This window comes from Castor canadensis, chromosome 6 (assembly GCF_047511655.1).
Source record: "Castor canadensis chromosome 6, mCasCan1.hap1v2, whole genome shotgun sequence".
Taxonomy (NCBI): Eukaryota; Metazoa; Chordata; class Mammalia; order Rodentia; family Castoridae; genus Castor; species Castor canadensis.
Genome location: NC_133391.1, coordinates 45,457,851 through 45,483,189, shown reverse-complemented (window position 1 = coordinate 45,483,189; position 25,339 = coordinate 45,457,851). Strand labels below are relative to the sequence as shown.

General features: G+C 36.2%; 1 protein-coding gene across 1 annotated transcript in view; it reads left to right on the top strand.

The window, feature by feature from the left end:
• Nucleotides 1-1,569: 1,569 nt before the first annotated feature.
• The window catches only part of Brdt (bromodomain testis associated), a 59,441-nt gene continuing 35,671 nt past the window's right edge, over nt 1,570-25,339 (top strand). Inside the window, exons 1-10 of the mRNA XM_020158351.2 lie at nt 1,570-1,758; nt 2,555-2,692; nt 3,710-3,824; nt 10,778-10,947; nt 11,918-12,271; nt 21,350-21,478; nt 23,560-23,748; nt 24,481-24,653; nt 24,786-25,072; nt 25,165-25,278. Coding sequence (XP_020013940.2) covers nt 1,570-1,758; nt 2,555-2,692; nt 3,710-3,824; nt 10,778-10,947; nt 11,918-12,271; nt 21,350-21,478; nt 23,560-23,748; nt 24,481-24,653; nt 24,786-25,072; nt 25,165-25,278 — 1,858 coding nt within the window. The remainder of the gene's footprint in view (nt 1,759-2,554; nt 2,693-3,709; nt 3,825-10,777; nt 10,948-11,917; nt 12,272-21,349; nt 21,479-23,559; nt 23,749-24,480; nt 24,654-24,785; nt 25,073-25,164; nt 25,279-25,339) is intronic.

The window sequence follows — 25,339 nt, the reverse complement described above, 5'->3', positions numbered from 1 at the left end:
ACTTTTATGACTTCACATGTAAAATATCTAGAGTAGTCAAATTCATAGAAACGGAAAGGAGAATGGTAGTTGGCAAGGACTGGGGAAGATAAACATGGGGGGGTTAATGGATATAGAAGTTCAGTTTAGTAAAATGAAAAAGTTCTGAAGATTGGTTTCATAAAAATATGAATATATTTGACACTGATGAACTACACACTTAAAAATGGTTAAGATGGTAAGTTTTATTATAGATTTTATACCAAAAGCAAAATAAGAAAGATCCACAATGATTAATTTGCAACAGGAGCTGAGAACTAACACTGACTTAATGCAAGCAAAGATACATTAGTTTTAACACTGGTCTCTAAAAGGGGGCAATTTGATAACAATGCTTTTCATTTTGCTGGTTTACTTGAGGTATTTGCGTGAACATGTTAGTGCCTTTACTCTTTGATCCTTAAAGTAATAATAATGTAGTGTAGGTACACTGTTATTAGATGATATCTTTTTGAAATGCTCAGGAAATTTAAAAATATTTTACTTTAGATATAGCAGTATGCACCAGAGTAGCATTTTAACACTTGGCATTTTTCTTTCTAATGATTTTTCTTTTTCTTATTTAAAGAAATCTTTTATTATTTATTATGGGTTTTGGTGTTGAGTCTTGAACCCAGGGCCTTGTGTATGCTAAGCACATGCTCTACTATTGAGGTGTACCCCATACCCCTATGCATTTGGTTTTTAAGTACAGTTAGCCTGCCTTATTTGCAGATTTATTACACATAGTTTTCACCAAGTGCTGTCAAAAAAATAAATTTCAAAACCAAAAGTTTTAAATTCCTGCATGCATAATGCAGCCCAGTAGATGTCAGGAACCTCAGTCAGTCATGTGTTATTGTCACTGTGCTTTAGTTGCATGATTTGTAAAAGTGAACGTGCTTAATTAAAGCTGATAAAGTGAAAATTTGAGATTTGTTGGAAGGCGGCACATCTTTAGAGGAGCTGGGCACTATTATGGAAAAAATGAAGCAAGCATTCTTAGTACAGCACTGAACTCTATGCCTCCTGAGCGTGTGTGGTTTTTCCTCAATGACAGTCTCCTTGCAACCGTAAGCCTACAAATACAAAGGGGCTACTATAAACTCCTTTGGTTAAGCAACTAGAAAAACTGGGGAAAAAGATCCAGAAAGATCTTTTTTCTCCTTTCATTGAATTAACAATTGTAGGATACCTATATGCTAGTGATATGTTTAACATTCCTTGTTATTTGTTTTTATTAGGAATTTGTAGACTTTTCCTGTTAAGACCTCAATTTGTGTTTTTGAAAAGCAGAAACAAATTCTGTGAAATGTTGAAATAATTTAAACCATCTAAGGCATATATAATGAAACAACTTATACTACTTATATAAAAAAAGGTGGGTATTTGTTTAAAATTTATTCATTTGAGGCTTTTTTCTGACTAAATATATGTTTTCAAATATGGCATCTCTTTCTCTTGAATGAAGTGTGTATATGATACTTAGTTTTTATTTTTCAGGACATGTACTTGTAGACAACATTAGAATATCAGGATTTAAACTTCAGAATGTCTCTGCCAAGCCGACAAACAGCTATTGTGAACCCCCCTCCACCAGAGTACATCAATTCTAAGAAAAGTGGGCGGCTGACAAATCAACTGCAGTATCTACAAAAAGTTGTCCTGAAGGCCTTGTGGAAGCATAGCTTTTCTTGGCCTTTTCAACAGCCGGTGGATGCCGTGAAACTAAGGTTGCCTGTAAGTGTATCACATAATTATGTGAACTTAAAGAAAAATTGAACTGGGTATGGCTCAAGTGATAGAGCACTTACCTTTAGCAAGTGTGAGGTCGTGGCTTCAATCCTCACTACCACATGCACAAAAAACGACGTAATAAGAAGGAAAAATCCTGTAACTATCTATAAGAAAAATTAGTATTTAATATTCTAAAATATAATTAATAAATACCTGATTATTTAGTATCACTAAATAATATTCTAATGAGTATTTTTCCCCAAAAATCTAAAGCTCACTTTGATAGGCATTGATATTTAACTGTAGATAAATTATGCATGTTTTCTTGTAGCATGTTTCACTTGCCTTCTGATGTAGGCTTATCATGAATATTATCTTCTCCATGAAGTCTCTCTTAACACTTCTTGGCAGACTAATTTGTTTCACACCCAAATTAAACTTTAGGTTTTATTAAGAATGTTTAGCCATCTAATAACAAAATGGTTGAGTAATTTGCAATATATCTAGTAAGTATGGATCTGTCAGATTCCATAAATACTATTTTTCCCATCATCCCATTTCCCTTTTTATTTTTCCATGAATAATCTTTATATTGACTTTTTCTTTCCTCTGAAAAATAGTGCTATGACATTCATGTTTGCTTTTCATATTAAAAGTTCTGGCTTTCTGATTATAGCTTTTTAAATGCAGTCAATTACACTCTAGTTAGAAGTGTATAGTTTATGAAATTTCTTTGTGTACCAACACTTACAGTGAATTCATTCTTACTAACATTTAGAATTTCTTAAAAAAACCATAGGATTATTATACCATTGTAAAAAAGCCAATGGATTTAAATACAATTAAGAAGCGGTTGGAGAATAAATATTACGCAAAGGCTTCAGAATGTATAGAAGACTTCAATACAATGTTCTCAAATTGTTATTTATACAACAAGGTATGTAAGCCTTGTACTGCTGATTCTTTGCAGAGTATAAACAAGTATGCTGATTTCAGATTTCAAGCCTTGATTTGGAATATTTTACATGTTTTAAGTATAATGTTTTTCAATGGACTTAATCGTTTTCACACTTCCGTGTTTATTTATTTGCTATATTTTTACCTAAATAGCTATAATGGCTTATGCTTTTAAAAAATAAAATACCAGTGATAGCTTGTTGATGTCATTGAAGAATTTTAGAATTATTCTACTGTGTCCTTGCTATTTTAGTTATAAGATGAATGATACACCTAACGATTAAATTTTCATGATAGGGATCCCTGGCCACAGCCTAAGACATCAAATAAGATGCATACTTTCCAGGGCTCCTTATATGTATGAAATATTTAAAACTATTAACTGATGCGGATTTTAAAGGAATCAGTACTAATGGTTATCAGTACCATTGTGAACTTTATCTTAATTCATCAGTGATTCTGATGGGTCCTTTCACATTTAACATTTTAAATAAAGTTCAGTAGTTCTCTTGAGCTACCTAACCTAGAAATAAACGTTCTCTGCTTTAGGCTGTTGCTTTTGGGTATACTTACCAAAAAAAAAATCAAGAAGGCAACTTTTAAGCATATAGCTAAGATTTTAAAATTGAGTCAGTGCTACTTTAGTTAATTGAAAACTTAAAACCCTTCAAATGATGAAATGCTTTGCTGGGCACTGAACAAGTTTGTTTTAGCCTACTTAAGGGGTAGAAATTGTCATTTCTAATAACTTTTTGTATTACTAGGATTGGTTGTATTGTACTGTGGTGCTCACAAAGGCATTCTGGTCCTTTTTAGAGGTCAGAGGGGTAGGATGCTAGCAATTAAAATAAGAGCTGCCTCAGTAATTTCTAAATTTAGAAGAGATAAATATGACTAAGAGTATAGTCACTGCCTTCTATAAAGTAACCTGAGTTAAAGAAATTTGGTACAATGACCATACTGAGTATCCTTAAAGTAAAGTTAATATGTTTTCTAGCCTGGAGATGACATTGTTCTTATGGCACAAGCTCTAGAGAAGTTGTTTATGCAGAAGTTATCTCAGATGCCACAAGATGAGCAAGTTGTGGGTGGTAAGGAAAGAATAAAGAAAGGTAAGCCAGGAAGAAAGTCTCAGTCTCTCTTTCCCTCTCCCTTCCCCCATCTCTCTCTTCCTCCACCTCCTCCCTTCCTTCCCCTTTTCTCTTTCCCCCTCTACCCTTCTTCTCCTTCTCCCTCTTCCCCTGCCCTCTCTCTGTGTGGAGGAGTGTGTAATGACTAGAACTAAACAAAAATCTTCAAAGGAGATAAACTTGTAGAAGTTCTTCTACATTCTATTCTGTTGGTACAAAGTGTCAAATTGCCAAAAGATTCCATAGCTAAGAATGAAAATTTACTGTTGCATTTGAAAATTGTCTATTGGTCCTGTCTACCCACCACCCCCCCAACCACCTTTTTTAAAGGAAAAAAGCTTTGGAGGTAACTACTTCTTTTTCTGATTGGCCTTCATATATGGTAGGCAAGCACACTATGCCACTGAGTTACATGCCCAGCTCTTTTATAATTTTTAACTTGATTCACTTGCCTCAGCCTCTTGAGTAGTTGGGATTACAGATGTGAACCACATGCCTGGCTAGAGGGAAATCCCTTTACAGCTAGCTAATCATCATATTATTTAAATACAGATTACAAAATTAATCTTGGTATTCAAATGGATTTATTACAGAGGTGAACCAAGAATGTTATAGATCAAATGTCAGTTCATCTTTGGATCATTCAAACTGTGAAATTTTGGTTAAGTTTCTTAATCATTCCATGTTAGTTTCCTTATATACAATAGGAAAATACTTATCTTTTGTGGTTGTAAATGTGCAATATATGCTTAAGTGGCTGGCATATGAAGGTTTGTAGTGGGTTCATGGTAGGATTGTTTTTATTGATAGTAACATGTACTTTTTCTTCATTGTTAATAGAGCTTAAGATAGATCATGACTTAACAGTTTGCTGCAGTCAATTCTGTGAGATATTAACTGATTATTAAAGTCCTTTTTCTTGTGTTATTTTGGAAGAGGTTGGTTTTAAATCTGGAAATACAAGACCTCACCTTCTACAAGAGGACTGAAATAAGCTCTATGAGATAGATAACACATAGATGAATATGGTACTTAAATTGGTAAAGATGGTACTAGTTATTGCTGATTTAAATTGTTACCTGTAGCAATGTCAAACTTATTTATTTCTTGCATGTTCTTTTAAATATTATTTTTGACAGTACTGGAGGTTGAACCCAGGGCCTCATGCATGCTAAGCAGCAATCTACCACCTAGCTATTTTCCCAGCCCTTTTAAATTTTGAAACAGGATCAATCTAAGTTGCCTTGGGTGGTCTCAAACTCATGATCCTCCTGCCTCAGCCTCAGCCTCTCTAGTAGCTGGGATTACAGGTATGCACCTGTAATGCACTAGGTTAATAATACTTTTTCCTTTTTTATTACAGTACATTAATTGTGAAAAATAATGGGCTTCATTGTGACATTTTCATACCTGCATATATTATATTTAGGTCATATTTCCCCCACTATTCTCTCTTATCCCTCCTCCCCCTGCTCCCCTTCCTCTTATTTAATAGTCCCCCTTCTACTTTCATGTCTTTTGTTTTCTTTTCAGTATTCCACATTTGAGAGAAAATATGGAATACCTTTCTTTCTAAGTCTGGCTCATTTTGCTTAACACGATGCTCTCCAGTTCCATCCATTTCTCTGCAAATGACATGATTTCCTTCTTCCTTATTTACTCCATTGTGTGTCTATACCACATTTTCTTTATTCATTCATCCATTGATGGGTAACCAGGCTGATTCTATAACTTGACTAATATGAATAGTGCCATGATAAACATGTGTATACAGGTATCTTGTTATATAATGACTTCGATTTCCTTAGGTATATCCCTAGGAGTAGTAAAACTGGACCCTATGGTAGTTCTAGTTTTGGCTTTTTGAGGAACCGCCAAACTGATTTCTGTAGTGGCTGGACAAGTTTCCATTCCCACCAAAAATGTATAAGGGTTCCTTCCCCACTCCCCGCCCCCAGTCCTGCAGCCCTGCCAGCACTTGATGTTTTCTTCATAAAGTCATTCTACTTGGAAGAGATGGAAGCTCAATGTACTTTCAATTTGCATTTCCCTGATGTCTAAAGATGCTGAACATTTGTTTATGTACTTATTGGTCATTTGTACTTTTTCTCTTGTAAAGTGTCTATTCATTTCCCTATTTGTAGATTAGATTATTCATTCTTTAGGTCTTTCATTTTTTAGTTCTTTATATATTCTGTATATTAATCCTCTGCCAGATGAATACTGGCAAAGATTTTCTCCAGTTATGTACGCTTTTTACTCTGGTAATTGTTTTCTCTGCTATATAGAAGCCTTTAAATTTGATTCAAACCCATTTGTCAGTTCTTGCTATTATTTCTCAGGCTATTGGAGTTCTATTCAGAGAACTATTGCCTTTGCTCTGCCTGTATCTTGCAGTGTTTCCCCCATGTTTTCTTTCTTTCTTTCTTTTTGGTATTGGGGCTTGAACTCAGGACTTCACATTTATGAGGCATGCACTCTACTGTTTGAACTACTCCACCAGCCATTTTTTGTGTTGGTATTTTTGAGATAGGATCTTGTGAACTATTTGCCCAAATAGTTTGAACCATGATCCTCCTGATCTCTGCCTCCAGAGTAGCTAGGATTACAGCTATGCATGAGCCACCAGTGCCCAGCGTCCCTTGTGTTTTCTTCTGGTAGTTTCAAAGCTTTAGGTCTTATGTTAAGGTTTTTGATTCATTTTTTTTTATCCTTAATAATATTGATAAGGATGTTCTTTGTTTTATTTTTTTTCCTTTTTCTTTTATTATTCATATGTGCATACAAGGCTTGGTTCATTTCTCCCCCCTGCCCCCACCCCCTCCCTTACCACCCAGTCCGCCCCCTCCCTCTCCCCCCACCAATACCCAGCAGAAACTATTTTGCCCTTATTTCTAATTTTGTTGTAGAGAGAGTATAAGCAATAATAGGAAGGAACAAGGGTTTTTGCTGGTTGAGATAAGGATAGCTATACAGGGCATTGACTCACATTGATTTCCTGTGCGTGGGTGTTACCTTCTAGGTTAATTCTTCTTGAACTAACCTTTTCTCTAGTACCTGTTCCCCTTTTCCTATTGGCCTCAGTTGCTTTTAAGGTATCTGCTTTAGTTTCTCTGCGTTGAGAGCAACAAATGCTAGCTAGTTTTTTAGGTGTCTTACCTATCCTTACCCCTCCCTTGTGTGCTCTCACTTTTATCATGTGCTCATAGTCCAATCCCCTTGATGTGTTTACCCTTGATCTAATGTCCACATATGAGGGAGAACATACGATTTTTGGTCTTTTGGGCCAGGCTAACCTCACTCAGAATGATGTTCTCCAATTCCATCCATTTACCAGCGAATGATAACATTTCGTTCTTCTTCATGGCTGCATAAAATTCCATTGTGTATAGATACCACATTTTCTTAATCCATTCGTCAGTGCTGGGGCATCTTGGCTGTTTCCATAACTTGGCTATTGTGAATAGTGCCGCAATAAACATGGGTGTGCAGGTGCCTCTGGAGTAACCTGTGTCACAGTCTTTTGGGTGTATCCCCAAGAGTGGTATTGCTGGATCAAATGGTAGATCGATATCCAGCTTTTTAAGTAGCCTCCAAATTTTTTTCCAGATTGGTTGTACTAGTCTACATTCCCACCAACAGTGTAAGAGGGTTCCTTTTTCCCCACATCCTCGCCAACACCTGTTGTTGGTGGTGTTGCTGATGATGGCTATTCTAACAGGGGTGATGTGGAATCTTAGCGTGGTTTTAATTTGCATTTCCTTTATTGCTAGAGATGGTGAGCATTTTTTCATGTGTTTTCTGGCCATTTGAATTTCTTCTTTTGAGAAAGTTCTGTTTAGTTCACGTGCCCATTTCTTTATTGGTTCATTAGTTTTGGGAGAATTTAGTTTTTTAAGTTCCCTGTATATTCTGGTTATCAGTCCTTTGTCTGATGTATAGCTGGCAAATATTTTCTCCCACTCTGTGGGTGTTCTCTTCAGTTTAGAGACCATTTCTTTTGCTGAGCAGAAGCTTTTTAGTTTTATGAGGTCCCATTTATCTATGCTATCTCTTAGTTGCTGTGCTGCTGGGGTTTCATTGAGAAAGTTCTTACCTATACCTACTAACTCCAGAGTATTTCCTACTCTTTCTTGTTAATATCTAATATTATTAAATTGAGTCTTTTCTCGTCTGGTTTGGCTAAAGGTTTATCAATTTGTTTCTTTGGGTTTTTTGGATGTTGTTTGCTTGTTGTTTTGTTTTTTATATTTTTTTTGGTGGGACTGGAGTTTGAATTCAGGGCTTCACACTTGCAAAGCAGGTGCTCTGTGCCACTTGGGCCACACATCCAGCCCATTTTGCTCCGGTTATTTTGGAAATGGGGCCTCAAACTATTTGCCTAGGCAATAGGCTCAAACTTCCATCCTCCCAGTTTCAGCTTCCTAAGTAGCTAGGATTACAGGTGTGAGTCACCTGGTCCCAGCTTGTTTATTTTTTCAAAGAACCAACTCTTTTTGTTTATTCTTTGGTTTGGTTTTGTTTTTTGAGATGGGTCTCACTATGTAGCCCAAACTGAACTTGAATTCCCAATCCTCCTGCCTCAACCTCGGGTTCTAAGATTACAAGAATGTGCCGGCATACCCAGCATCTGTATAGTTCTTTCAGTCTCCATTTCATTAATTTCATCTCATTCTTTGTTATTTATTTCCTTTTACTAATTTGGGTTTGGCTTTTTGTTGTTGTCATTGTTGTTTTTGTTTGGTTTTGACAGTACTGGAATTTGAACTCAGGACTTCCCCCTTTGGTAGACATGCACTCTATTGCTTGAACCATACCTCCAGCCCCATTATAATTTATTGATGGATGATTTCCCTTTTAATATGTAGTGACTTTATCTCTTCTGACTGATCTTGGATTGGAGTCTGCTTTGTCAGATATGAATATAGTTATTGCTGCTTATTTTACATCCATTTGCTTAGAATAACATTTTCCACCCTTTCACTTTCAGTCTGTGTCTTTGATAGCAAGATGAGTTTCTTGCAAACAAATTTGAGCTTGTTTTTAATTTACTCAGTCACTCTGTATCTTTTAATTGGAGAGATAAGACCATTTACATTAATGGTTATGAGAGGTATGTACTAATTCCTAGGTTTTTGATGATGGGTTTTTTTTCCTTTTGATTGTTTTCTTTCTCCCTATTCATCATACTGGTTTACTAAATTAACATTTTTGATTCTTTTCTAATTCTTATTTGTTTATCTATTCCTCTAGTGAGATTTATTCTTTCTCAAGGTTTGTAATTGTGTATTTCTTTCTTCCTCTTCTGTGTAGCATTCCTTTAAGTATCTTCTGCAGTGCTGGCTTGGTGGTCATGAGTTGCTTTTATGCTCATCTTATAAGGTCTTTATCCTTTGACTTCTTAGGATTATTTTGTGTCAGGGCTTGAAATACATCATTCCATGCTCTCCTGGCCTTTAGGGTTTCTTCTGAGAAGCCTACTGTTATCATGATGGGTTTGCCCTTATAATAAGTTAGTGCTTCTCTATTTCAGTATGTGTTCATTGTTCTGTATTCTTGGCATTTTAACTATAATATAATATGGTCATATCTGTTTTGGGTTTCAATGCCTCTTGTACTTAGATGTCTAATTCTTTACCTACATTTAGGAAAGTTTCTAGTATTATTTCACTGAATAGGTTTTCTATGCCTTTAGTCTGCATATCTGTACCATCTTTGATGCCAAATCTTCATAAGTTTTAATTATGTCCCAGAGGTCTGATTACATTTTTATTGCTAGCTACATATAATAATTCATCAATCTTGTTTTCAATTTCTGATAACCTTTCTTCTATTTGATCTAGTATAGTGTTGATGTTTTCTACAGTTTTTATTTGATTTATTGAGCTTTTTACTTCCATTTTCTACCAGAATCTCTTTGCTCAATTTTTTGTCTAAATTCAGTATTATCTTCCTTACTTCATTTGGCTATTTTTTTCTGTACTGTTTGAATCATTCATCATTTTTTAAATTAGACTTTTAAATTCTTTGTCCAGTATTTCATCTGTTTTGACAAATTTTGGTTCAGTTATTGAAGAGTTCTGAACTTTTGGCAGAGTTATTTTCCTTGCTTTTTCATATTTCTTATGTTTCTACATTGGATTTGTGTGGGAATAATATGTCTTATACTATTAATATGAGGGTTTTCCTAGTTAAGAGTCTTCTCTTAAAAAGCTCAGTTGAGCCCAGTATGACTCAGGGGGAAGAAAGAAAATTGCAGTAATGGCATCAACACCAAAACAAACCAGATATGTAAATACTATACAAACAATTACAGAAACTGATACCCCCAATAACAATAGAAAAAGAAAGGAACAAATATAAACTCGGAAGCTAAATATTAATAGAAGTAAAGATATTATTAATAAAGCAACAAAAAAGGGTATGGGGAAAGGAATAAACAAAAAAGAAAAAATAGTGAGGGACAACACAATAATACAAATAATACAAACAAAACAACCAAAGGGAAAAAATAAACATTTCCTCCTTGCTGAAGTGGAGGAGACCCCTTCTCCCCAAGCCTTTTGTTTTGTAGTTCATCAGGATGGAGAGAGGGAAGTAATGTGGTTTGTTTTTTTTCAAATCCAGTCAAGCACAAAATTATTTTTTCCAGAGTTATATTTTGGAAATGTTGGCCTTTTGGGATTTTTTAGACTTTAGAGATAATTGATTTCAGAATTTCAGCATTTGGGATTATGGTATTTGGAATTGTGTTTTGGGGGGATTATGATCAAATTGTCAGCAATAGTATGTGTGGGAGAATTTAAAAGATTGGGGGAGTGTATTATGCTTGTCTTGCTAAAAAGCTGAATTAAATGAATTAAAATAGACTACTAAGAGTAAAAACAGTGTTTTATACTTACTCAAACATTTGACTCTGATTTACACTTCACTAGACATTCAGAATGTACCAGTTTCTTGTGGTAAAGAAAAACCATCCCCCAGAGCAACAGAAAAAGTATTTAAGCAGCAAGAGATTCCCTCTGGATTTCTAGAGGCATCTGTCCCTCCTTTAAACATGGTGCATGAAGCTCCACCTGACGCTGGCTCACAAGCTGTGGTCCAAGTAAGTTCATTGTAGTTCTTAAATCATCGCTTCCTGAAATAGTGCAGTGTATCTTTGCATGTTGTCATGTTTATATTTTTTCAAAGCTTATATGAAAATTGCTTTATAGCCTATAGCAATCTTAAGTCATACTATTTCTGCCTCTCTATACATTTTTTGGACAGAGACCTAGAAAACTAACCCAATTTTGGAGGTTTCTTACATAGAATTTGAACTGTTCTAGTATCTTAATGTCATTAATATTAAAAGTTGTCCACTTACATAGTTTTTTGTTTTCTTCTTTTTGAGATAGGGTCTCATTAACTAGCCTGGGGCTGGCCTTAAACTTAACAATCCTCCTGCCTGAACAAGAGGATATATATATGTGTGTGTATGTATATGTATATGTACATTATTTATATATATGTGTATGCATTTATTATATATATATATACACATACATATTTATATATATAATCTACCAGATTTCAAGTATTCAGAAACATTTTTGTTAACAACCACGAATTTGATTTTCTCTCTCATTTGTCTTTAGGTTTTGTATCAAGGTAATTATTTGGGATGTGGGAAAAAAATATTAGAACTATTTATTTTTGCTTATAAAAGAGAAATAACCTTTACTAATACATAATACACAGATTGATAATAGTGGCTTATAATTTAAAAAGAAAAGCATGCCCAACATACATAGTTTTCTTTTTAAATTGTATTTCCTCTTCCTTAAGAGAAAAGATACCTCCTTGACAGGCCTTTTGTTTTACAGTTCACCAGGATGGGGGGAAGGAAATATTAGAACTATTTATTTTGCCTATAAAAGAGAAGTAACTTTTACTAATACATAATAATAATATATGGATTGATAATAGTATGTGTAACTTATATAAAAACTTGGTATTCAGTAATTGTTCCCCTTTTTTAGCTGATGAATATCTCCTTAAGTATAGTTTTTTGTTGTTGAATTGTTTTATTTTAGGTTTCAAGGGGTGTGAAGAGAAAAGCAGACACAACTACTCCTACAACTTCTATAGCTAAAGCAAGTACTGAATCTTTTCCGACACTTATAGAAAATAAATCAGCAAGAACACCTCCAATAAAAGAAAGCATGCTGAAGAATGTTTTGCTGGATTCTCAACAACAATATAAAGTTGTAAAGAATGTTAAAATAACTGAACAATTAAAGCACTGTAGCGAGATTCTTAAAGAAATGCTTGCAAAGAAACATTTATCATATGCATGGCCCTTTTATAATCCTATTGATGCTAATGCTTTGGGACTCCATAACTACTGTGACATTGTCAAAAACCCAATGGATCTTGGAACTATCAAGGTAATTGTTGCCTTAATAGGAGGAACTTCTTTATTATAAAAGCAATTCCTCATTGCAAAAAAAAATTTAAAAACTAGAATATTTTGAAGAAAATTAAATCACCAGACTCTTATCACCTGAAGTGAATCATTGGGACATTTTTAAATATATCTTTTCATTTTCATGAAAGCACTCCATTGTTCTTCATTACAATATTTGGGTCATTGTACTTTACTGTATTATAACATTTTCTCGTTACTGTTCTTTAAGAATATTTTTGCTGATTACATAATTCTAGTTCTTTTCTCTTTTTTGGAAGGGCAACTACTTAAAAGAATAGAACAGTAGCATCTTCAGAATTATTCAGTATCTCAATCCTAAATGACTACCCACTGAACTTCCTATTCTTTATTATTGTCTAGATATTTGGTTCTTCACTTTTTAAATTTTTTGAGATAAAGTCTCAGTATGTAGTCCAGGCTACCACTGTGCCTGGCTTTGGTTTGGTTTTAAGCACCATTTTGTTTCATTTTTTTCATCGGCAAAGTAAAGTTAATTAACATGTTACTAAATTTTGTACTCACCCTCATTTCTTGTATCCTGTTCTTACCCTCTGGGTTTGTTCTTTTTGTTGAAATGCAAAAGTAGTTGTTCTTCCATGAGAGTTCATAGGTAGTAAATTCATGATAGCTTATGTCTAGAAGTATATTTGTCCTTATTCTTGAATTATTCTTTAGTTGACTATAGAACTCTTACATGACCACTATTGTTTCTCAGCATATGAAGACATTTTTTGACATCTGTTGCTGATAAGGTGTCGGCTGTCAGTCTACTTGGCATTCTTTATAAATGATCTATCTTGTCTCTAGCTATGACACTGGAAATTTGGTCCCAGAACTCAATGTCATTTCACAAATAACGAGAGCAAGGTTTTGTAAGAAAAGAAAGTAAAGATTTATTAATTTTGTCAGGCAAAACAAGGACTGCATGAGCTGCTGTCTCAAAACCTATAGTCCTATTCCTGGGGGTTGGGGGAAAGATGGGTTTTAAAGGAAAGCCCAGGAGTGTGGGCTTTTGGATGTACTTGCTGAGGCATGATTTTGGGCTAAGTGGTGGCCTTGGCTCTGCTTAGTTCCCCGTGTACTTGTATTAGTCTCTATATCCCTTGCTGTCCTGAACATTTCCTCATTCCTGGGTCAGCAAGATGAGAAAGGAACCTGATGACCTTGCCTAGATCTATAAAGACTTTCTTGAGTTTCCTTTCATGAGGGAATGGGAAGAGGAAGATAAGATAAAGAAAAAAACATGTCTGTTTAAAACTTTTTAGAATTTGCACAACTGAAAGTGAGTAAAGTGAGTTTGTTATTGGGCTATAAATCTATAGTTAGGTGTCTGTTCCTGTTACATTTTCCCATTGTTCATTAAAAATTTTTATAGAAAAAGGGGCATGATAATCATATAGTTGCTTTCTGTTGAGGTTGGGTAATGTTAGGGGATTTTGTGGAGAAGAGCAGTACTGAGAGTTGAACACGGGATCTTGCCACCTGCATGGCAGGCATCCTACCTTTTGAGCCACACCTCAGCAAAATATTTGTGCAATCTAGTGTGCTTTTAAACTTTTTAATTTATCTGTATTTTGGTGGCAATGGGGTTTGAATTCAGGGCCTGGTCTTGCTAGGCAAGGCATTCTATCACTTACACTATGCTCCCACCCAGAGATTTTTTTTAATGTAAGGCATGCACCTGTCTTTACCAGTCATCCTGGTGGGTCTTAAAGTTCCCAACAGTGGTTTTTCACAGGGAGGGTGTACAGCAAAGTGATAAGCAGAAGAGTAGGTATATGAATCCAATCAACAACACGATGGTCACACCAAAATTGAAGACACCTAATAGAATAGATTTGACACCATTAGGCAGGTAGCAAAACAAATTTGAAATCAGTCTGTCAACTTGGTGCCCAGGCCGTCTAAAATGGCCTGTGTTGCTCTCATGCTTGTTGTAACAAAGTTGCTTATTGTCTAATCTTTGGTATATTAACTCTTCTACCTGAGAGGAAGTATTGATATGGGTACAACAGGACAATTGGCAATAAGAGCACATAAGCACGTAGTCTAGAGCCATTTGATTATCCAACACCAATTTTGTAAAGGAGTCCAAGGAGTGTTAAAGATTGGAAAGGGATAAAGTCGTTTCATTAGCTGCTATAATCAGGATTTGCGATAGATTTCAAAGAACCCATTGGTGGGCACACACCCCACCACGGAAAAAGAGAATAGCCAATATGATACCAGAACCTATCCGCTATCTTTCCTGATAAATCACGGGTCACTCTAGCAAAAAGCTTCAAAGAGCTTGCCTAGTGAAATGATCCATCTAGAAAAATGAATGGAGAATAGATAACAGACATTGGGTATGGGTAGAAAAATTTCTTAGGCTGTCCATTGCTCAGAGGTGTGGAGTAATTTGACAAAGTACTGCAAATTCTGAAAGGGCATTTCCCCAAAAAAACATAAATGAGTCTCTGTGTAAAAATATTTTGCAACTTAAAGCCCTGTATGTTTTAGCCGAGTCCTCTAACTTCTCAGGAGGACTGTGAGAGCCAGACCCTGCATTTCATGTACATAGAATTTAAACTCTTTTTGTATATCAAGCAGTCCCAGGGGTGCCATCATGAGGCTTTGTTTTAGGATTTCAAAAGCCTTCTGGAATTTTCCTGTCCAAACCAATTGTTGAACATCAGTTCCGTTCAGGGTTTCATACAAAGGCTTTGCTGTTAGCCCAAAGTTTGGGATCCAAACGTGGCAAAACCCTGCCATCCTCAAGAACCAGTACATTTGTCTCTTGTCCCTTGGGACATGTAAGTTAAAAATGTCATGTCTCCAGTTTTTCATGAGACTGCAGCTTCCCTGGTATATCTGAAAACCTGTGGCTTGCAAATCTGGGCCTTTTTAGGTGACACCTTGTACCTGCATCGGACAAGATGGTTCAGCACTGTAATGATGTTGGCAAGGCAGTAGTGTTGAGGATCAGGACTGGCCAGCAGAAGTCATCAACATATTGTAACAAGACTACTTGGTTTAAGTGTAAATTTAGTAAGTCTCTTGTTAGGCTTTTATTAAAAAGGATAGGTAAGTTTTTAAATCCTTATGACAAGACAGTCCAACAAGATTATGTAGTTACCTGACGATCAGGATCTTGCCATTAATGTAAATAGTGATTAAGATTCCGACCCCCCATCCCCCACCCTCGAGGCACAGGTGGCTCGTGCCTTTAATTATAGCTACTTGAGAGACTGAGATGGAGAAGATCAACATTCAAGGTCAGTTCACAAGACCCCCACCTCCAGAATAACCAGAGCAAAACGAACTGGAGGTGTGACTCAAGAGGTATAGAGCACGTGCTTTGCGAGTGCAAAGCCCTGAGATCAAACCCCAGGCCCACAAGAAAAAAAAAAGATATTTTTCCCCCAAAGGGATGTAAAAGAAAGTGTATTTTAAAGTCAACATTGAAAACCATCCATGGGTCCCCTGGCACAATAGTTAAAAGTATGTATGGGTTAGGCACGGCTGGGTAGACATCCTGAACTACTACCACCTTATTTATGGCCCTCAAAACCTGAATAAACCTGTATTTTTCAGTGAGGGGATTTTTACCTGGTTATGTTGGTATATTGTAGGGAAACTGACAAGGCCAAATAAGTCCATGTTTAAACAATCTATTTAGGATTGTTTTAAGGCCTCTTTTTAAAAAAAGGTATTTTTTTCTTTTTAGCCCCTTTTTAAATAGCACTTTAATGGGGGCCACTGAAATGACCCACCCACAGACTCCCATCAGCCCATACAGCTTTACTTTTACATAGACATGGAGGGAGGTATTAAATCTGCCTCAGCTTCTCTCTCTGCAAGTAGAAATTGAAGGCGGAGTCCATTCTCAGGAGGTACCTGTAATTGAAGCTGTTGCTTTTCAGGTGAAAAGCATTTAATTTGCACAGCAAATTTTGTCCCAAGAGAGGAGTGGGACAATCTGGCATGTGCAGAAAGTAATGTCTCAGACTTTCTTCTCCCAATTTCCACTCTAGAAGCCAGAGGCACCACCCCAGCAATGTGGTATTGCTCAATGACATTAATTTAGAATTCAGAACTGAGTAACTCACTTCATTATACACTGGGAGGTCAATTACTTACGTCCCTACTGTCAGTTATACCCAGGGCTTCAGTGAGGGATATTTTGTTGGGAGCTTCCAGAATGGTTTGAAGCCCTGGGCCCCCCTCACTTATTATCTGAATCTCTGGCCCTAGAGGTAATCAGACCTCTGAAATTCATTTGTTTTTGTTTTCTGTTCTTTTGTAGCTTTGGGTACTGCTTTTTACAGTGGTTTGTTTTTTTTTTTTCTTTGCAATTGGCACATTGGATTTTCCCCAACTTGGGTCCTTGTCATTTCCAGCCCCCACGGGCTACATAAAGGACACAAAATGGTTTTAATTTCTGTTCCTCCCTAGCATTATAAAACTTGTAAGCAATGTCAACAAGTTGTGAGGGATTCATGCCACTTTCTACCCCTTGTAATTTCATTCTGATGGCAGAGGCAACTTTGTCCAATAAAAGTCATGTTAACCATACATAGGTTTGCAGGGGTCTCTGGCTATTTTCTGGCAAGTCTGGTAAACTGTTCTAAAAACTCAGAGGAGTCCTCATTAGCCTTTTGTTGCAATTTTTGGCTCCTATTTAGGCTCCTCTGCTTGGTCACTCCTCTGAGGAGTCCTGCAAAGATGCACCTGCAATAATGATTAATCCTGGCATTGTCTGCCTTTGTATAAGGGTCCCAGACTGCTTCCACCTTTGATATGGCCTCGTCAGGTATGGGTAACCTGGTTAGGATTCTCATCATAAAGGCACTGTAACTCATTTTTTGGTCTTGTTCATAAGTCGGTGTCATTGGCCTTGAGCAAGATATTTAACAGAGTTTGCACATCTGCCCAGGTAGGGCAGTGGTTAGCAAAAATGATAAATAGTTCAGTATTTTTCTGACGATCCTACCTGTAGGTAGGGTTTGAATTATTTTTAATTTAATAAGTCTGAGGTTGAAAAGGATTATAGGCACAACAGTGCCCAGCTATCTGCCTGAAAGGAAATTGCCCTGCTCCAGGCAATACTGGTCCCCTGACCAAATAATGTATCCTGTTTGGTCTTAGAAGGGAAGGCCATTCCTGTGCTTGGGTCATAACCAGAAGGGTCCCGGGTCAGTTGCATTAAGCATCTCTGTTCTCCTCACTCTCAGGTAGAAAACAGGCTAGCAACTTCCCAGGTAGTCAGAGGAGAAGGGCAGGGTAGTCATATCTTCAGCATAACCCCGTGCTACAGGAATTCATTATACTCAAATTAATTAGGTTTTCTTTGACCTTTTTTCTTGGACATGGCTATCTTCACTCACCAGAGGCTTTGACCTTTTTTTGTACCATCAACTTAGCTGCTGGCTGTTCAGACATCTTGTTGTGCAACTGCACTGCTTAAATGCAATTGCATATGTAACAAAATGACTCCAATTATAAGGTTGTGTAATAATTTAAAGTTTTATTCAAAAACTATCCTCATTTTTCAAAAAATACACATAGGCCAGGCCATGTTGTAATAAAATCTCATCTTTTTTTTTTTTTGTCATAGGCTTATAACTATAGGTGGGCCACTCGGGTTAAGATTTGTCCCAAAGGGCTTTCCGATGAAACACACATGGCGCCTTCCATAATAAACACAACACACAGACACAAAACACCCAGACAAATAAAAGTGAATTCCCCTAAATGAAAGCCAACAAATGGGAACACTCCACCAAATGATGAAGTCAATGGATGGGAATGAATTCCCTGTGACTTCTACCCCAAACAGTACCACAAAAAAATGCCCCCTACAGGCCAGAGGATACACAAAGGGACCTCCCTAAATTGGTGGAATCAAAGGGTATTGTTGTGCACACCAGAGGACTCACCCAAGCTTGGCTAAGGTGTTGTGCTTTTTTTTTTTTTTTTCCAGATCATTTTTCCCTTTTTCCAAAGTTGTTTCAGCAGCAGGAATCCTGCATCTGTGATCCACAGGGGAGAAAACAGGAGTTCCCCAGAGCTAAATCTAACTCCAGTAGCTGCTGGGATTGTCCGTCCCTTTGTCTCCCCATCTTCTCACATGCCAACACCTTAACTAGGGCTATTTCAGAACTCAACCTGGGGAGGACTTCCTACAAACCTCCATTTTCCCACAGTGTGCGGGGTTCCGGGTGAGGACTTTTTCCAGGCCTCACACTGAGCATCAAGCTCGATATGGGAAATTTGGTCCCAGAACTCAATGTCATTTCACAAATAACGAGAGCAAGGTTTTGTAAGAAAAGAAAGTAAAGATTTATTAATTTTGTCAGGCAAAACAAGGACTGCATGAGCTGCTGTCTCAAAACCTATAGTCCTATTCCTGGGGGTTGGGGAAAGGAAAGCCCAGGAGTGTGGGCTTTTGGATGTACTTGCTGAGGCATGATTTTGGGCTAAGTGGTGGCCTTGGCTCTGCCTAGTTCCCCATGTACTGGCATTCATTAGTCTCTATATCCCTTGCTGTCCTGAACATTTCCTCATTCCTGGATCAGCAAGGTGAGAAAGGAGCCTGATGACCTTGCCTAGATCTGTAAAGACTTTCTTGAGTTTCCTTTCATGAGGGAATGGGAAGAGGAAGATAAAACAAAGAAAGAAGAAAAAACATGTCTGTTTAAAACTTTTTAGAACTTGCATAACTAAAATGAGTTTGTTATTGGTCTATAAATCTATAGTTAGGTGTCTGTTCCTGTTACAACTGTACATTTGATTTTATTCATCCTGAATGGAATTCAGCACTTTCAATATGAACACTTGTTTCATAGTTCTGAAAATAAGTTTTTATCCATTACCTTTCAAAATAGTTTTATCCTATTTTTTCCCTATGTACCAACTCCAACTCAGAGGTCATGAAAAATCATCTGAAATAGATAAACCTTAGGCAAATCTTAAAGAATAGATAAGAAATTAGTAAGTTGTAGGCTGTAATTTAGTAAGTTATTGGGTATTTCAGGCAAGAGAAACAACTTGTGTACTGTCCATGAGGTGAAAAAAACATTGAAAGAATATTTTGTGCCACCTTGAAATATGGAGAATATGAAGGAAAACTGAGGAAATGAGACTGGAAGGAAATATGGGTCTTTATAAAAAGAACCTTTAAAGAAGCCAAACCATGAGAATAATGTCTTTGTATTTGATTTTTATAGTGTGTTCTGTAGCAGGAGTGAACACACTGGTTAGGAGATTAGTATAGGATTCCAATATGTTGACTTTAGTTCTCTGATGTCATTCATACTTGCCAGTGATCTGGTTTGCAGGAAATTGTTTCCTGTTTTAGTTTTAATTTTCTTATTGTTTTAGTTTTGCTTTTTTTGAGACAATTTTTACTATGTACCCTGGCTGGCCTGGAACTTGCAGTTTTCCTGCCTCAAGTGTCCTGAGTGTTGGGACTATAGGTAGGTTCCACCATGCCCAAACTTGGATTTTTAAATTACCAATGAAGTATAATGCGTTGCCTTTGTTTATTGGTGGGTTAGTGGATTGCCCATTAATATTTTAGGCAGTGGTCTATAGGATTTTCTTGCTAGTTTTTCTTTTTGTAATGGCTGTCCAATTAGCTATTGTATATCACATTCTTCTGTACATCTCATGTGCAGCTACCTAAACATGTAACTCATGCTCATGTTATTTTTCTATTTAACATCTTTTCATTCTCAGACTTTCATTTACATTTATTTTATTAATTATACAACATAATGGTTTGATTGTGAATTTTTATACTTGTATACTCTGTACTTTGATCATATTTACCTCCCCCTACCCCCCTCTCTTGTCCTACTTCATTTTCCCACTGTTCCTCCCTCCCAAATTGTTCTTTTACTTAAAAAAAAAAAAAACTCTAGGTTCTACATACAGAGAAAATAAGTAATGTTCACCTTTCTGAGAATGACTTATTTTGACTAACATGATGATCACCACTTCCATCCATTTTCCTGCAAATGACAGAATTTCATTCTTCTTTATGACCAAATAATTACTTCGTTGAGTATATAGAACACATTTCCTCTATCTGTACGCTACTGATGGGTACTTGGATTGATTCCATGACTTGGCTATTGTGAATGGTGCTGTGATAAATATGAGTGTGCAGGTATCTCTGTAGTATCAACTTTGATTCCTTTGGGTATATACCCAGGAGTTGTATAGCAGGGGCATTTGCCAGTTGTATTTTTAGTTTATTGAGGAGCCTCTCTACTGATTTCTATAGTGGCTGCACTAATTTACCCACCAAAAGTAGGTTGATTTCCTTTTTCCCCCCCCTCATCTTCACCAGCTTTTGTTGTTGTTTGTTTTCTTGATTATTGCCTTTTTCATTGAGGTGCAATGGAATCTCAATTTAGTTTTGATAAGCATTTTCTGGGAAATTTTAATATAACTCATTCAGATGTTCAAAATCAGTTTAATGTGACTTTATAACTTTTTTCTTTATTATAACTTTCTTACTATTGTACTTGTCAACCCAAGATTATATAAAAACATTGTGTTTCCCCACCTATGTGATTTTATTCCTGTCCTTTTTTTCACTTGGAATGCCCTCCTTCCTTATCTCCGTCAAAATTTCAGCTGGGTGCTGGTGGCTCAAGCCTGTAATCCTAGCTACTCAGGAGGCTGACCTCAGGAGGATCACTGTTCAAGGTCAGCCTGGGCAAGTAGTTTTTGAGACCCTATCTCCAAAATAATCAGAACAAAATGGACTAGAAGTGTGGCTCAAGCAGTAGAGAGCCTGCTTTGCAAGCCTGAAGTCCTGAGTTCAAACCCCAGTCCCATAAAAAAAAAGACATTTTTAATCTAAAAAGTATGAAATCCTTAAATGAATTTATGAATTTTAGCATTGGTCAAAATGGATGATGGGTAACTTGATTTTCTGTGTTCTCCTGTATGTCTGAATTATTATATTACTGAACTTCCAGTAGGTACTGTTATTGAATTGAACTTTATTGTTTGTGAATACTGTAACTTTTCCTTAATTTAGGGGAAAATGGACAACCAAGAGTATAAGGATGCATATGAATTTGCTGCCGATGTTAGATTAATGTTCATGAATTGCTACAGATGCAACCCTCCAGATCATGAAGTAGTGACAATGGCTCGAACACTTCAGGTGGATTTCATTTGTGCTCTGAAAGTGTTTTTCCTCTGAATGTAATTTTAATATTTTAGATCCATAATTCAAGAAATAAACAATAGTACACCCCTAAGTAGTATAAAACAATGTATAAATTATACTTTTTAAACTGTGAGGGTTTGTTTTTAGCATATATTAAATTGTACATTGAAGGGTTTCATCATGACATTTCCATACATGCATATAATGTGCTTTGATCATATTCACCTCCTTTATGTCTCTTTCTTATCCCTCGTCCCTCCCCCTTTTCCTGCCCCTTCCACCTCCCTAGCAGTCTCCCTTTTACTTTCGTGACATTGTTTTTGTTTTGTTTGTTTTGTTTCCCCGTAGCTTCCACAAATGAGAGAAAACATGTGATACTTGTCTTTATGGAACTGGTTTATTTCACTTAACAGGATGATGTCCAGTTCTATCCATTTTCCAGAAAACAACATAGTTTCCATTCTTCCTAATGGCTGAGTAAAACTCCATTGTGTATATGTACATTTTTCTTTATGCATTCATCTGTTGATGGGCACCTGGGCTGATTCTATAATTTGACTTGTAAATAGTGCTGGAGTAAACATGGGTGTACAGGTATATCTATCTACAGTAAGCTGACTTTGAGTCTTTTTGGTATGTACCCAGAAGTAGTATAGCCAGATCATATAGGAGTTCTATTTTTAGTTTTTGAGGAAATTCCAGACTGAGTTCTGTAGTAGCTGCACTAAGTTTCATTCCCATCAGCAATGAATAACAGTTGCTTCCCAACCCCATCCTTGCCAGCATTTGTTTTCTTGATGATAGCCATTTGGACTGGGGTGAGACAGAAAGGCAGTATAGTTTTGATTTGCATTTCTCTGATGGCTAAGGATATTGAACATTTTTTTCATATGTTTATTGGCCATTTGTACTTTTTTTGAGAAATGTCTACTTAGTTCATTTGCCCAATTATACCTTGAGTAATTTGTTATTTTGGTGTTTAATTTTTTGAGTTCTTTGTATATTCTGGATTTTAATCTCCCATAAGATTTTCTCCCATTCTGTAGGTGTCTTTGCACTCTCATAATTATTGCTTTTGCTGTGCAAACTTTTTAAAATTTGATACAATCTTGTTTGTCAATTCTTGCTCTTATTTCCTGAGCTATTGAAGTCCTATTCAGAAAGTTATTGCCTCTTCTTACTTCTCAAAGTGCTTCCTTTATGTTTTCCTCTAGTAGTTTCAGAGGCTCAGGTCTTACATTAAGGTTTTTAATCCATTTTGAGTTGATTTTTATGTACAGTGAGAGAGTGTGGACCCTCATTCCAGTCTGTTGCATGTGGATATCCACTTTTCCCAGCACCACTTGTTAAAGGAGCTGTCTTTTTTCCAATGTATGTTTTTGACACCTTTGTCAAGAATTAGATTGCTATAGCTGTGTGCTTATTCCTGGATTTTCTAACTACATTCTCTGTTATTGGACTATGTATCTGTTTTTGTGCCAGCACCATGCTGTTTTTATTACTATGGTCCTATAGTCAGGGATTGTGATACCTCTGACACTCAAGATTGCTTTGGCTATTCAGGGTCTTTTGTGTTTGCATATGAATTTTAGCATTTCTGTGAAGAATGTCATTGGTATTTTGATGGCGATTATAGTGTGTTTGTCTTTGAAGTTATTACATGCTTTAGTAGCAAATATTTTAATGAAGCTACCTACCATACAGAAGAAATTGGGAAATATTAATGAAAGGGCACAGAAGATCTCTGAGATAAGGTTAATTACAGCCCAGGTCCCACTGACAAGAAGGGGCAATGACTGAGTCTGAGTCACTTAAAGGTAGAATGGTGCACCAACCACAGTGCCTTTGAAAGAAGGTCTCCTATATACCTTGAGGGGTCAACCTTGCTTGCAAAATGGAGAAAAGTTGCTGAGATTAGCAGGCAGAGAAGCATGGGTCTTATTATATTTTTCCTAGTGTATCTTAAAGAATTCTGATCAAAATGTGACACTGAAATCTTCCTTGAGTTAAACAGTGTTACTGCTGCATTAAATCTGAAATGCCAGAACACCTTAAAAGTCTAATTTCCATTTCAGGATGTTTTTGAAATGCATTTTGCCAAGATCCCGGATGAACCTGTTGAGACTACAACTTTCTGTCAGCTCTCCACGGATGCTCCAGAAACCCACGGCAGAGAAAGCAGTAGTGAGGTTTCCTCTGAAGACAACTCTTCTGATGATTCTGAAGATGAACGAGTTCAGCGCCTTGCAAAGCTTCAGGAGCAGGTGGTTGACTGACAAGTTTTGATATTCTATGAGCTGCTGACTTACTGTAAAATCCTTCTTGTAGATTTAAAGCTGATAGATTTGATCACTAGCATCTTTATTTACTTAATTTGTCATTTTTAATTATCCTTCCTACTCAAATATCTACATATTAATACATTTTTTAAAAAAATAAATTTTGCTATTTACACTTGTAATCACAATTAGTTGATTCTTTTTGAAATTATTTATGACATAGTATGAGATATTTTATGGATGAGGTCTTACTTACCATTTGGTACTTTTTGTGATAAAATGTTAACCTTCTCTGATCTTAAGTCTGAAAAGTTAATGATTAAAAATATTTAAGACTAATGGGGGAGGGAAAAAACTTAAGATCACCTGGAAATATCAGTAATGTTTATTTTTGTTTGCTTATTTATTTATTGTGGTAGGAATCAAACCAAGGTCTTTGCACAGCTAGAAAACTACTCTACTGCTGAGCTAGGTTCCCAGCCCTCCTGTATTTCTTTTAGATGAATATTTAAATTTATAGGTTGAGCATATGATACTGTGTGCAGTTTATTGTATGCCCTTCAAAACAATAAATTCCTGAAATGAAATTAAAGCCTGAAGGAAATATAATATTGAATGAATTTCACAAAGAATTTTCTTGACTTTGGGGTGCTTTAATTTTTTTCTACTGTCTTTAATTATTTAGAGCCATGAATGTTTAATCTTTTTCTTTCTCAGCTCAATGCTGTTCATCAACAGCTACAGGTTCTGTCCCAAGTACCTTTCCATAAGCTAAAGAAAAAGAATGAGAAGTCTAAAAGGCCTAAAAAAGGAGAAAAGGTTAATAACAGAGATGTAAATCCAAGGAAAAATTTTCAGCAAATGAAACAAAAGGAAATGCCTAAGAGCAAGTAAGCATCTTTTATGGTGGCTTATTAAAAGAATTGTGTAAAATAAATTCGGCTGTGAATATAGCTTGTTTATCTCAAGTAAATAAATAAGTGAAATAAAATAAATTTGACTAAATGGAATTTTTGTTACAGCCAACCAAAGAAGAGGAAACAGCAGGTTCCTCTGAAATCTGAAGATGAAGATAATGCGAAGCCTATGAACTATGATGAGAAAAGGCAGTTAAGCTTGGATATAAATAAACTTCCTGGAGATAAACTCGGGCGAGTAGTTCATATAATACAATCTAGAGAACCCTCACTAAGAAATTCCAATCCTGACGAGATAGAGATAGACTTTGAAACCCTGAAAGCATCGACTCTAAGAGAACTGGAAAAATATGTTATGGCATGTCTAAGAAAAAGACCACTAAAACCTCATGGTATGTATTTCTGTATAATAATGAAAGTCTAGTATGGCATTTGTGTTAAATTTTGGTTACTCTCACCTTTTATTTAAACTTCTAAATCATAGCTAAGAAAACAACAAAGTCCAAAGAAGAACTTCATGCACAGAAAAAACAGGAGTTGGAAAAGCGTTTACTGGATGTTAACAATCAATTGAACTCTAGAAAACGTCAAGCAAAACGTAGGTGGCAGTTTTAACTACTCCTGGGAGTATTTCGTTGTGTTGGCATTTTAATGCGTTT